The 11118-nt window shown below is 44.9% G+C and overlaps 2 protein-coding genes across 2 annotated transcripts; both read right to left on the bottom strand.

Annotated features, from left to right (window-relative positions):
* Positions 1-2611: 2611 nt before the first annotated feature.
* LOC124489096 (mannose-binding protein C-like) lies at positions 2612-4730 on the bottom strand. Its single transcript, XM_047051750.1, has 5 exons — positions 4591-4730; positions 3957-4149; positions 3555-3629; positions 3336-3419; positions 2612-3182 (listed from the first exon to the last, which is right to left on the bottom strand). Exons 2-5 carry the CDS (start codon positions 4147-4149, stop codon positions 2806-2808), a joined length of 729 nt encoding a protein of 242 aa, XP_046907706.1. The 5' UTR covers positions 4591-4730; the 3' UTR covers positions 2612-2805.
* A 485-nt stretch (positions 4731-5215) lies between these two features.
* Positions 5216-10849, bottom strand: LOC124489080. The gene is made up of 12 exons (XM_047051715.1): positions 10758-10849; positions 10102-10147; positions 9560-9598; positions 9146-9425; positions 8834-8973; positions 8377-8662; positions 7905-8050; positions 7243-7498; positions 6823-6968; positions 6374-6662; positions 5866-6047; positions 5216-5533 (listed from the first exon to the last, which is right to left on the bottom strand). Exons 1-12 carry the CDS (start codon positions 10773-10775, stop codon positions 5478-5480), a joined length of 1884 nt encoding a protein of 627 aa, XP_046907671.1. The 5' UTR covers positions 10776-10849; the 3' UTR covers positions 5216-5477.
* Positions 10850-11118: the final 269 nt, after the last annotated feature.

Raw genomic sequence — 11118 nt, 5'->3', positions numbered from 1 at the left:
GCCATGATCAACGCTTAGAAAACACTCAACGTATTAACAACGGAACCACACGCAATGTCAGTGTGCAGCATTACTCCTCAGAATACATTATAAATATTTCCTAATGACTGCATTAACTCAAGATTAGGAGCCGTTCTCTTGCTTTAAGTATACAGGAAAAGAAGGTCGGGGGATCCAATGCTCATGTTGGTAGTAACATTTGTTAACATTTGCACTGAGTAAAATGTATCCTTTTAATTTGTCGAGTCGAATATGTGTCCGTCGCTGTTTTTGAACAAGACGCAATACATCAATTGAACTGACAGCAACATTAAAGAAGCGTAATCGCTAAACAATATCTGTTTTGTTTCCAACACTCTTCAACAAAAACAGTTGGTGGCCAAACGGCTATCCAAGGGACTTACCATGGCGCGGGTGGAGAATGCCTACATGCTCGGTAGCTCCTTTCCTGGCTCCGTTTCCTCTAGACATCCAAAGATAAATAACTTTCTCAACGGCTACAAAATCACTTCTGCCATAGCGGTGAACTGCCACCTCACCGTAATAACGTGTTTGTGATAGTTGGCTACTGAATACCTTCGTCTCACTCACAGATGACAAGACAGAGAAAAGTGAAGGGGTTTTGTTCGAGTGTCCGTCACGCCACTCTCCGCTTCGAGGTTATTTCCCTTGACTGCAAGCGTTCTGACTGAATTTTTTTCCCTTGTCGGTCTCTCCCACTGTCAGTCCCTAACTCCCACACCCCTCCCTCAAACCACCGCCACTCCAAACAAGAGCGCTACAGTGCCACGCTCAACCGCTCTCCACTCAAACTTTCCATTTTTTCCCCTCTATCATAAATGAACAAACAATGAAACGTTGTTGCTCCACCCTGAATGTAATTGAATTTATTCTGAATTTTATTGTAGACAATTATATCTGCGGACATGTAGCGCATTCACTGTTTTATTGGCTTCTATCATGGGCCTAAACCCAACTTTTAATCAACTTTATTGAAACTCATAATGAAACATACTTAAGCTTCTAAGATCCACTTAATGAAGTCAAAGACAATGTAAAGATTTTAGAGCTGTAGAAACAGGCGGAACAACTTTCAACTGTACGGTACCCATGTTGTCTTTGAAACATTTATAGGCCAACATAACAACGTAATAGTCCGCATTCCACGGTCCTTAAATGCCAAAGCGCCCCCGTGTGGTCATGGTCATTGGAAACGCCAATGGACTAACCGTAATCTTGTCACTTGCCTTGAGAATTTGGAAATAAAGATAACCAATAGACATAGAATACATGTTTGATGTGTTGAAAGACCATCCATGGTGTCCAATATGGAAGTATGAGGGACCGTCTAGAAAAACGAATTTGCACTTTAAGTGAAAGGAGAGGATATGAGAGAGGAGGAGAGGAGAAGAGGGGAGAGGATAACAAGAAGCTTGGAGCAGGATACAATAGAGTACAGTAGAGAACAGTCGAGTCCTCATCCAGTACTCATCAAGTACTCATGATGCAGAGAGGGGCCTTAGGGTGTGTGTCTGTGTGTCTGTAGAGGGCTAGATTAGGTCATGTGTCTGCGTGTCTGTAGAGGGTTAGATTAGGTCATGTGTCTGTGTGTCTGTAGAGGGCTAGATTAGGTCATGTGTCTGTGTGTCTGTAGAGGGCTAGATTAGGTCATGTGTCTGTGTGTCTGTAGAGGGCAAGATTAGGTCATGTGTCTGTGTGTCTGTAGAGGGCTAGATTAGGTCATGTGTCTGTGTGTGTGTAGAGGGTTAGATTAGGTCATGTGTCTGTGTGTCTGTAGAGGGCTAGATTAGGTCATGTGTCTGTGTGTCTGTAGAGGGCTAGATTAGGTCATGTGTCTGTGTGTCTGTAGAGGGCTAGATTAGGTCATGTGTCTGTGTGTCTGTAGAGGGCTAAATAAGGTAATGTGTTTCTGCGTCTGTAGAGGGTTAGATTAGGTCATGTGTCTGTGTGTCTGTAGAGGGCTAGATTAGGTCATGTGTCTGTAGAGGGCTAGATTACGTAATGTGTCTGTGAGTCTGTAGAGGGATAGATTAGGTCATGTGTCCCTGTGTCTGTAGAGGGTTATATTAGGCCATGTGTCCCTGTGTCTGTAGAGGGCTAGATTAGGTCATGTGTCTCTGTGTCTGTAGAGGGCTAGATTAGGCCATGTATCTGTGTGTTTGTAGAGGGCTGGATTAGGTCATGTGTCTGTGTGTCTGTAGAGGACTAAATTAGGTCATGTGTTTCTGTGTCTGTAGAGGGTTAGATTAGGTAATGTGTCTGTGTGTCTGTAGAGGGTTAGATTAGGTAATGTGTCTGTGTGTCTGAGTGTTTGAGGGCTAGATTAGGTCATGTGTCTGTGTGTCTGCAGAGGGCTAGATTAGGCTATATGTCTCTGTGTCTGTAGAGGGTTAGATTATGTAATGTGTCCAGGATATCAGGAGGGAACCATGGGGGAAAAATGAAGTGTTTGCAGAAAAGTATCCACATTAGTTTAGTCTGCATGTGGACAGATTTTCTAAATTGAAGTTGGTATTTGATTTATGTTAAACTCAAACATTACATTTTCCTAATAAGCAAGAAGCAAGGCAAGGAAAGCAAGTTTCAAAAGATTATTATTTTTTATTGATTATTTTTAATACCATCTATTTCAAGAGGACATGATTGTCGAAGTTATTACTTTAATAATGACCAAACCTACACGTTGAAAAACAATATTGTTCTCAAATCTAATTGTTGTATTTAATTAAAGCACTAATGGTGTAAGCATTGAAGCAGCACCTGTTTAGTGTGTTGATTCCTCTTCTATATTTCACAAACTATGACAAGTATGACATCACAGGTGATGTCATGCCAATCCCCTGATTTGGTAGTGACAACACAATCCTCATTATTAGGAAGTCTGTTAGGCTGAGTAGGAGCCCAGTTAAGGTATGTAAGAGGCTGCCCACCAACATCCACAAAAACCCCATCTACTTGTCTGTCGTTTGCTCCGATGAAGGCGTACTCTGAGCCGACCATGAACTTGGCATCGAGGGCTTGGTTTTCCTCCTTGTCCCGTGGCATGGCTATCGCAGCGCCCAGGTCGCTACAGTACTTGGCTCCTTCATCGTAATTTGCCAAGAAGCCGTTGGAGAAGAAGTATTTGTTGCCGCCTTTCTGGAAGAGTCTGAAACTGGAAGCTTCCAAGAAAAGATAGGAATAATTTTTTCACACGGACGACTCATCTCTTAGGTGCAACTGATTGAACGGCTTGTTGTTAATACTTGTGCTATGTGTTTACGTTGGTCTTTATGAACAGTAATCATGTGTGTTCCTGTGGAAGGCAACCATACCCATCTCAAGCCTGGTCATTCTGGACTTCAGCAGCTGGATCTCAGAAAGTAGATGTGCGTTGTCACTAGCGTCGCTCACTGAACCTGAGAGGGTTATCCATTATATGAACAAATTAGATATTTATTTAATAAATCTAATTTGCAACTTTTCTGAATAGGAGTGTGTGTCTACGTGTGTGTGTGTGTGTGTGTGTGTGTAAAATGTGCTAAACGACTCACTGCCCGGCTCTCCTCTCTCTCCTTTAGGTCCCTGGGGGCCGACAGGTCCTGGGGGCCCAAGAGCCCCGACTTCCCCTGAGCACAGAGACACAGTAGATGTGACCCCAGAAGCAAGAGTCAAAACGAAATAGAACACACAATAGAATTCACAGTCGAAAGCACCACGAAAAGAGCAATAGAACGCAACACTAAACACTAAACAATAAACACCCAATAGAATGCAAAATAGAACATTCTTACATTACATTCTGACCACAATGTACATTCTCTGATCCCAGAGAGAGAAGATAGGTATTCTGTCAAGTATTCTGTCAAAACACCTCTGACATTCCAGGCGTAGACAGAACGAAATAGCATACATTGTCTTTTAATCAATTGTTGATCCTACTTCTAAACTGTCACCTTTCTCTCCCTTTGGTCCTGGTCCCCCATCCCGACCATCCCGACCATCTCCACCAGGTGCCCCGTTGGGACCCGGGATTCCAGGATAGGCTTGGCAGAGGGGGCTGGGCTCCAGCTGGTTCTGTGCTCCAGCTATCAGGTACAGAGTGCACTGTGATGTCAGCAGAATGTTGAGATACCTTGACAGCGCCATCTAGGGAGAATGGGGAGGGAAGCAGGGGCATGAGCACTTTGATATCTGTACTTGCATGACGTTGTAGAGTAAAAGGGCAAATCTATCTTTGAATGACTATTATGTTAAACCGTACACGTGTTGGTTGGTTGGTTTAAAATTAGAATTAAAGTTTGAAAACATTCAAATTGAAGTAACCATTGGACAGAAAATTATTCGGACAATTAAAATGTGTCTACAAATCTTTTGTGACACATTACTTCTTTATCTTAAAATAGGCTACAGTATACATTGTCAGCATTTAGAATGCTAACACCCAGTACCACATATCAAAGTTTATGAAGTCTGAACATCAAACTGTATTGACTACTCCGACATGTTCCATCGTAATCTAGCCAAACCATATTAATTTAATCTTTGTGCATGATACACATCAAAGATCCTCAAACTGAATAGTTTTACCTTTGAAGTATTTTTCTCTTCTTCAGCAGAATATTCAGGAACAATTTGTTTTGGTCTGTCTTCTCTGGAGGATTATGAATTCTGTACTCTGATATCTGTCACACCCTAATTATATTCACCTGTGCTACCTTGTCCTGTCTTTGGACAGTGTGTTGATTCCTCTTTTATATATCACAAACTATGAAAAGTATGTGATCACATGGGTAGTCATGCCATTTCCCTTACTTGGTAATGACAACACAAGGCCCCCCCCCCTACTCTAAAAGCTCCCCATTGTTCTGATTGTTTCCTTGTCTATTTAACCACTGTCTGTCCCAGTTCTGGTTGCATTTGGGTCTTGGCCAAACCAAACCAAACCCAACATTCTTTTCAAAAGATCACATGTTTTTAAATCTGTGATTTGTTTTTTTACAACATGCAAATCTTCGTGTCACCTCTGATAGTCCAGTTACAGAACTACAGCATGCTGGGAATCTCTGGAATAACTCATTTCACTTTTTTTGAGCGATTAATAAAGGAAAATCAGTAAAGATTAAGGTAATCTAACATAACAGTAAATCAGTCAGTCAGGTACGTACACCAGTCAATCACGACAACAGAGATAAGATCATATATTTGGGTTTATTCAGGATTACATACATTCTAAGCAACCACACGGTTCTGTTCTTTACACACTATGTTTGGTCCACTGTCCTAAAGTCATTCACTGACCCAAAGTAGGAGAGATAGAGATAAAACCAACAAGTCTTACAATGTGCTCTAAAACAGGAAACCCTGCAGGTCTGCTCTCGCTGCTCCTGTTATGAGTACCAGCTCTGTGAAACCACACCGTCCTGACCTCAGGAGGTCTCTCTCCGGCTGCGTCGCAGCACAGCGCCTCTCTGTGGTCAGTTTCTGTAGCTGCTGTAGAAGCCGACTCTGGTGACTCCTGCATCGTTAGAGCCTGTCATGGCGAACCAGACGGGATAGATGTCAGTCATGGCGAACCAGACGGGATAGATGTCAGTCATGGCGAACCAGACGGGAGAGATGTCAGTCATGGCGAACCAGACGGGATAGATGTCAGTCATGGCGAACCAGACGGGATAGATGTTAGAGTTTGACCACAGGATGAGGGAGGGACCTATCTGCTAACACTATCTCCTGCTCTGCCATGGGAGGGGACGTTTCAGAATGTTTCTGCTACCTAATGTACACCCCCAAACCTATGCTGTCAACAGCTTCAGTTTGGGTTAAGGTTAGATGGTCCTGCTAAAACGACAGTTAAGGTTTTACCTGAGAAACACAGAAAGTTGAGGGGCTCCTTGCAGGGGCGGTCCTCCCACAGGAAGTCCATCCCATTGGCAACGGCTCCGCAGGGTCTGGAGACCTGCCCGGTGGGGGCGGAGCCTCTTAGCCAGCCGCTGTAGGTCATCTGGTGTCCGCTCATCCAGAACCAGTCGCTTCCCTGGAGGCTCCTGCCAACACGGATGAATGAATGAATTATGGACTGAATTCATGCACTAATCTACAGTATGAATGAATGAAATAATAATAAACTGAATAAATGAATGAATCTATGAATGAATGAAAGAATAACGGACTGAACTAATGAATTAAAAATTATTTGAATGAAGGAATGAATCTATTAATTAATGAAAGAACAAATGGACTGATTTAATCTATGAACGAATTCATGCATTTATGAAGCCATGAAATGCTGATGGCTGATCAAACGAAGGACTGAACAACCATTCCTCTCCATCAGAGTGAGTGTGTATGTGTAGGAGGAGGAGGGGGATACCTGCGCAGGCCCAGCCACAGGTGTGGGGTGAGGGGGAAGGTGACGCCCCCCAGCAGTGCCTCCAGACCCCTCTGCTCCTCCTCGCTGGCCAGGCTGAGGAGATCCAGGTCGCGGTCCCGGCAGTAGAACAGGGCGTCCGACCAGCACAGCCTCTCTCCCACCAGCGTCACCGTCCTGCCCCCCAGCTGCACGCTCGCAGAGGGGGCGGGGGTGGGAGGGGGCGGCGGGGTGGTGGTGGGGGGGGGAGGGGTGGTGGTGGGGGGAGGGACGGCAGTGCTAGGGAACGTGTCTGAAACAGAAAGACAGCATCGCAGTTCCCTCACTAAACCTTAAGATGATTACGTAAACCTGTGAATGAGACCATTTTACTGCCCGTATCATGGACACCTTCTTTCAAGTGGGTGAAAGGGTATAGCGATCCCTATAGGAGGGGACACGTGTGGTTATACCTAAAGTCACTCCGTAGATCTCCACCTCGCAGATCTGAAGAGTACGGCCGTCCCCAGGGCTGGACACTGTGACGTAGCGACCATCCATCCCATCACAGGCAAAGGTCTGCGTCTGTCCTGCTGCAATGTGGGAGATGACAGCACACCTGAGAGAGAGAGAGACAGAGAGAGAGAGACAGAGAGAGAGAGAGAGAGAGAGAGACAGAGAGAGAGAGAGAGACAGAGAGATGGGGGAGAAGAGAGAAAGAGAGAGGGGGGAGAAGAGGGTAGAAGAGGGAGAGAGAGAGAGGGGGAAGAGGGAAAGAGAAAGGGGGGAGAAGTGAGAGAGAGAGAGAGAGGTGGTTGCTCGTCCACTGCTAACCATAGCACATGACATGCAAGCTACGTCTGTGAGCCCTTAGCTACAGCTGGACGAGTCACCTTGTCTGGCACAGGGCGTCCAGGGTGTCACTGATGCAAATCTCGGCGTTGTCTAACCACTCAGGATTCGTGTCTCTGTTGGTGACACCGACAGCGGTGATTCTGTAGCCTGCACCTAGGTCCACCCTCCACCAGGGGGCAGTCTCAACACTAGTCTGGATGCAGGAGACAGGTTTCTTGTCGATGGCGACTTGGGGACTGCTGGAACCGGCATCAGACGAAGACTGACTGGCCGTTCCAGACGGTGCCACGTTGACTAAAACAGAGAGAGAGAGGAAAGCTTTGGTTCTGTTGATTGATTGATCATTCCTATATGTTTCATGTATGCATCTTCCTGCCAAAGTAAATTCCTTGTCTGTGCAAACCCATTCTGATTCTGATACTGATTTGCCTATTGATTGTTTGTACAGTCTGGTCTTTCTGCACAAAGGAAGTGATGCGTTTGACATATTGGAACCTAGGAGCTGAGGCTGGAAAGAGAAGTCAAATAGTTTACAGTCATCACTAAGCATAAATACCAGACTGATTTCCAGTTTTAAAAAGTACTCTTATAGGCCTACAGTATTTTTCAATGGCAAAGAGAGTGACAGAATGAGCTGTAAATAAAAATGGAATTAACAGATTCATAAAAGTGAAGGACGATGACCTGATGGGTATTTTACCTGCAGGAAATCCAAACACATCAACCTCACACAGTGTGAGAATTCTGTTTGGTCCTGGTATCACCACGGTGACATAGCGCCCCATCATGCCAACGCACAGAAAGTGGTCGGACTCCCCCGCGGCGATCCTGGCAACAGTCGCACACCTAGATGAGAGAGAAAAAATTAATAAATAGGTTTCAGTACAACTATAAATAAAAGCGGTATTTTGCGCGTATCAGTCTACATCTAGTCAGACAGTGAAGGGTGTTGGGAAGTGGGAGGGGTCAGATGGCTGAGCGGGTAGGGAATTGGGTTATTAATCATAAGGTTGCCGGTTCGAGTGCAAAACAACATATGTCCTTGGGCAAGGCACTTCACCCTACTTGCCTCGGGGGGGGAAATGTCCCTGTACTTACTATAAGTCGCTCTGGATGAGAGCGTCTAATAAATGACTAAATGTCAAATGGAAGTCGAGGCTAAAATCGTTCACCTGGGGTTGTTCTTGCCGTTGTCCTCCAGGGAGTAGCCCACGAGTACCTCCGCTCCGTCCAGCCTCTCGGGGCAGCAGTCCCCCCTGTTGGTGATGGTTACGGCGGTGACCCTGTACAGGCCCCCTAGGTCGACCCTCCACCAGGGGTCTGTCTCATGTGAGGTCGAAGTGCAGGAAGATGGATAAACGGTGGTGCGAACACCATCGACGGCACTTCCTGCCCCTGGGTCCCCCTCAAAGAAAAGCGAAGACTGCACTGCCTGTAATCCTCTGAGGATTGTGTAGTCTGGAACAGAGGATTACGTACATTTAGACTGCAAATAAGTCGGGTACAACAGTGGTGTGCGACATGTTAGACTGAGGGGGAGTCACTGGCTGTGTTTAAGCCTAGTCGGGATAATCCCTGCACCTGTGGCCATGCTGTAGTGATAAGTGAGTTAGTGTGACATGACAATACCTGGGGTGGCAGTCAGGACCTCTACCTCACACAAGCTAAGATATCTCAACTCCCCAGGGATGATGACGTTGACGTAGCGGCCCTCCATCCCCCCACACTGGAACGTCTGTTCAGCAGCAATGTAGGAGATGAGCGCACATCTGGAGAAATGTCAATCGATCAGTCCCTGGCATGATCATGCAGTAGCCTAACGTCCTTATTTTTAATAACATTTCATCAGCAAGAAATCTTTAAAACACATTTGGTCTTGGTGACACAAAACGACATCATGAAAAACACGTGGCAAAACATTTCCGATCGAAGTTAAATTACCTCGGGTTACTGTTGCCGTTATTTGCGGGGTTGTTACCGATGCGGATCTCGGCGCCGTCCAGCCTCTCTTGACAGCAGTCTTGTCGGTTGGTGATGCGTACTGCGGCTACCGCTATCGGGACGAGCAGGTCCACTCGCCACCAGGGGTTGGTCTCCTCCTGAGTGTGGGTGCAAGACGTCTGTCCGAGGTCCCCATCCCGCCTCCCGTCAATGCCGAGTGAAGCGTAGTACACCCCATAATCCTTTGACTGCCTCGCTTTTTTGAAGAGGGCTACGTTGTCTGAACGCGCAAAGGGATCGTTTTGGAAGGTGCACATTATTCATTCGTTTATTATAACTCTGCTTTAGGTTGGCTTATTTTATTTAGGCCGTTATTTAGGCTACTATTTGCGTCATGATATGGTAATGACAAACCTGTTTGGCTGGTTATGGCGATGAAAGGGTACAGAACTACTGAAAGACAATACAGTGAAGATAGACTGTTTAAGTTATGATCAGATTATCAACTAAACTATTAAGTGAAGTAAACAGCCTAAATACTCATATGGTATGGAAATCTTGGGGCGACAAGAACACAAATTTCACGTTACATTTCCATGTCTAAGGTCAACTTTGCCTGTCTTATGCTTTGCATAGCCTACTGTAGGCTAGCTCCAGAGTAGGACACATGGGAAGCTCTGGTTTCACCCTTAACAACCAGCTGATTAAAATAATCACTTTCTTTAATCGCAAAATACTTATCATAATGTATAATATCATTTCTACTACATGTATTAGATATGATATTACACATGATGATAAGTATTTTGCAATAATTTTGTAATATATAGTAGAATTCAAATCAGTGTCAATCAAATCAATCTAAACATATTTTAAGAAAATGGGCAAGAACAGATATGACTTTGAAGTCATCTTGTGAATGCCATCAACAAGTTCTAAGAAGAACTGCCTCTGACCTGAGATGGACCACACAGCTTTCAGAAACCCTTCCATGCCTACGCACTTGAAAACAGAAAACACAGAAGAATGCATTACATTTGGTCACTTACAATTTTCAAATACTGTCAAATATTTAGGGTGCTGTTCATTTGTATCACCTGCTGCAGTGATACAAATGGACCAAGCACATAAACAAAACGTTGGAACGGAAAACATGTTTATGACTGTCCCAGGGGCCTCAACCAAACAAAGGCAATTAAGAAAGATAAAGTAAGAAAGAAAAACATTCCCTAAGGAATTTAATCATCAGGTCTATGAAATCATCTAAAAAAAATGTTGAAACTCAACGCCCATTTTACCCTGGAGGGCCAAGATACACAAGGGTAGCCATGCCTAACCCCATCACACAAAACTTACATGAAGGAAATTGCCACAAACCAGTTATTCTACTGACTAGCTATCGTATCCACCATGTTCAAGTTCCACACTCTGCCTTACACTCTCATGTATTAGGAATTATGGGAAACCTTATAATTATTTTACTTGCTTTTCAACCCAAACCATTTAGTTTGGGTTGATATTGTACATCTTGGTATATCTTGATACCAAGATATAGTCTGCTCACCCCTTTGTCCAGAGAGGACTAAGACACCCCAGACCTTTAGTACTGTACCTTAGTGGTTGTATCCATTGGATGACCAAGATGAAGTCTTCCAATATGTGCGAGTGACTCTCAACCCACAGTGGTGTCTGTTTGCCTGGACGAGTGGATGAATGTCATCGGGGTTGGGGTGGGACAGGGATGCTAAAGGGGGGGATGGTGTTTGGAGTTGTCACTTGTGTGTCATTCATGGTTTACATACCCACCCGCCCTGCATTCAAATCAGCAGAGAGGACGACTCCACTCTTGGACTCTCTCGGGTGTTACACAGATCCCGGTAAGAAACAACACAGGTTCTAGAACCCAGTAGGGTTCTGTGTAAATACTGTGGGGGTCAGACCGCTGAGCGGTTAGGGAATCGGCCTGTCAATCA

The sequence above is a fragment of the Hypomesus transpacificus genome, unplaced genomic scaffold, assembly GCF_021917145.1.
Source record: "Hypomesus transpacificus isolate Combined female unplaced genomic scaffold, fHypTra1 scaffold_170, whole genome shotgun sequence".
Lineage (NCBI taxonomy): Eukaryota > Metazoa > Chordata > Actinopteri > Osmeriformes > Osmeridae > Hypomesus > Hypomesus transpacificus.
This window is presented reverse-complemented; position numbering and strand designations above follow the sequence as displayed.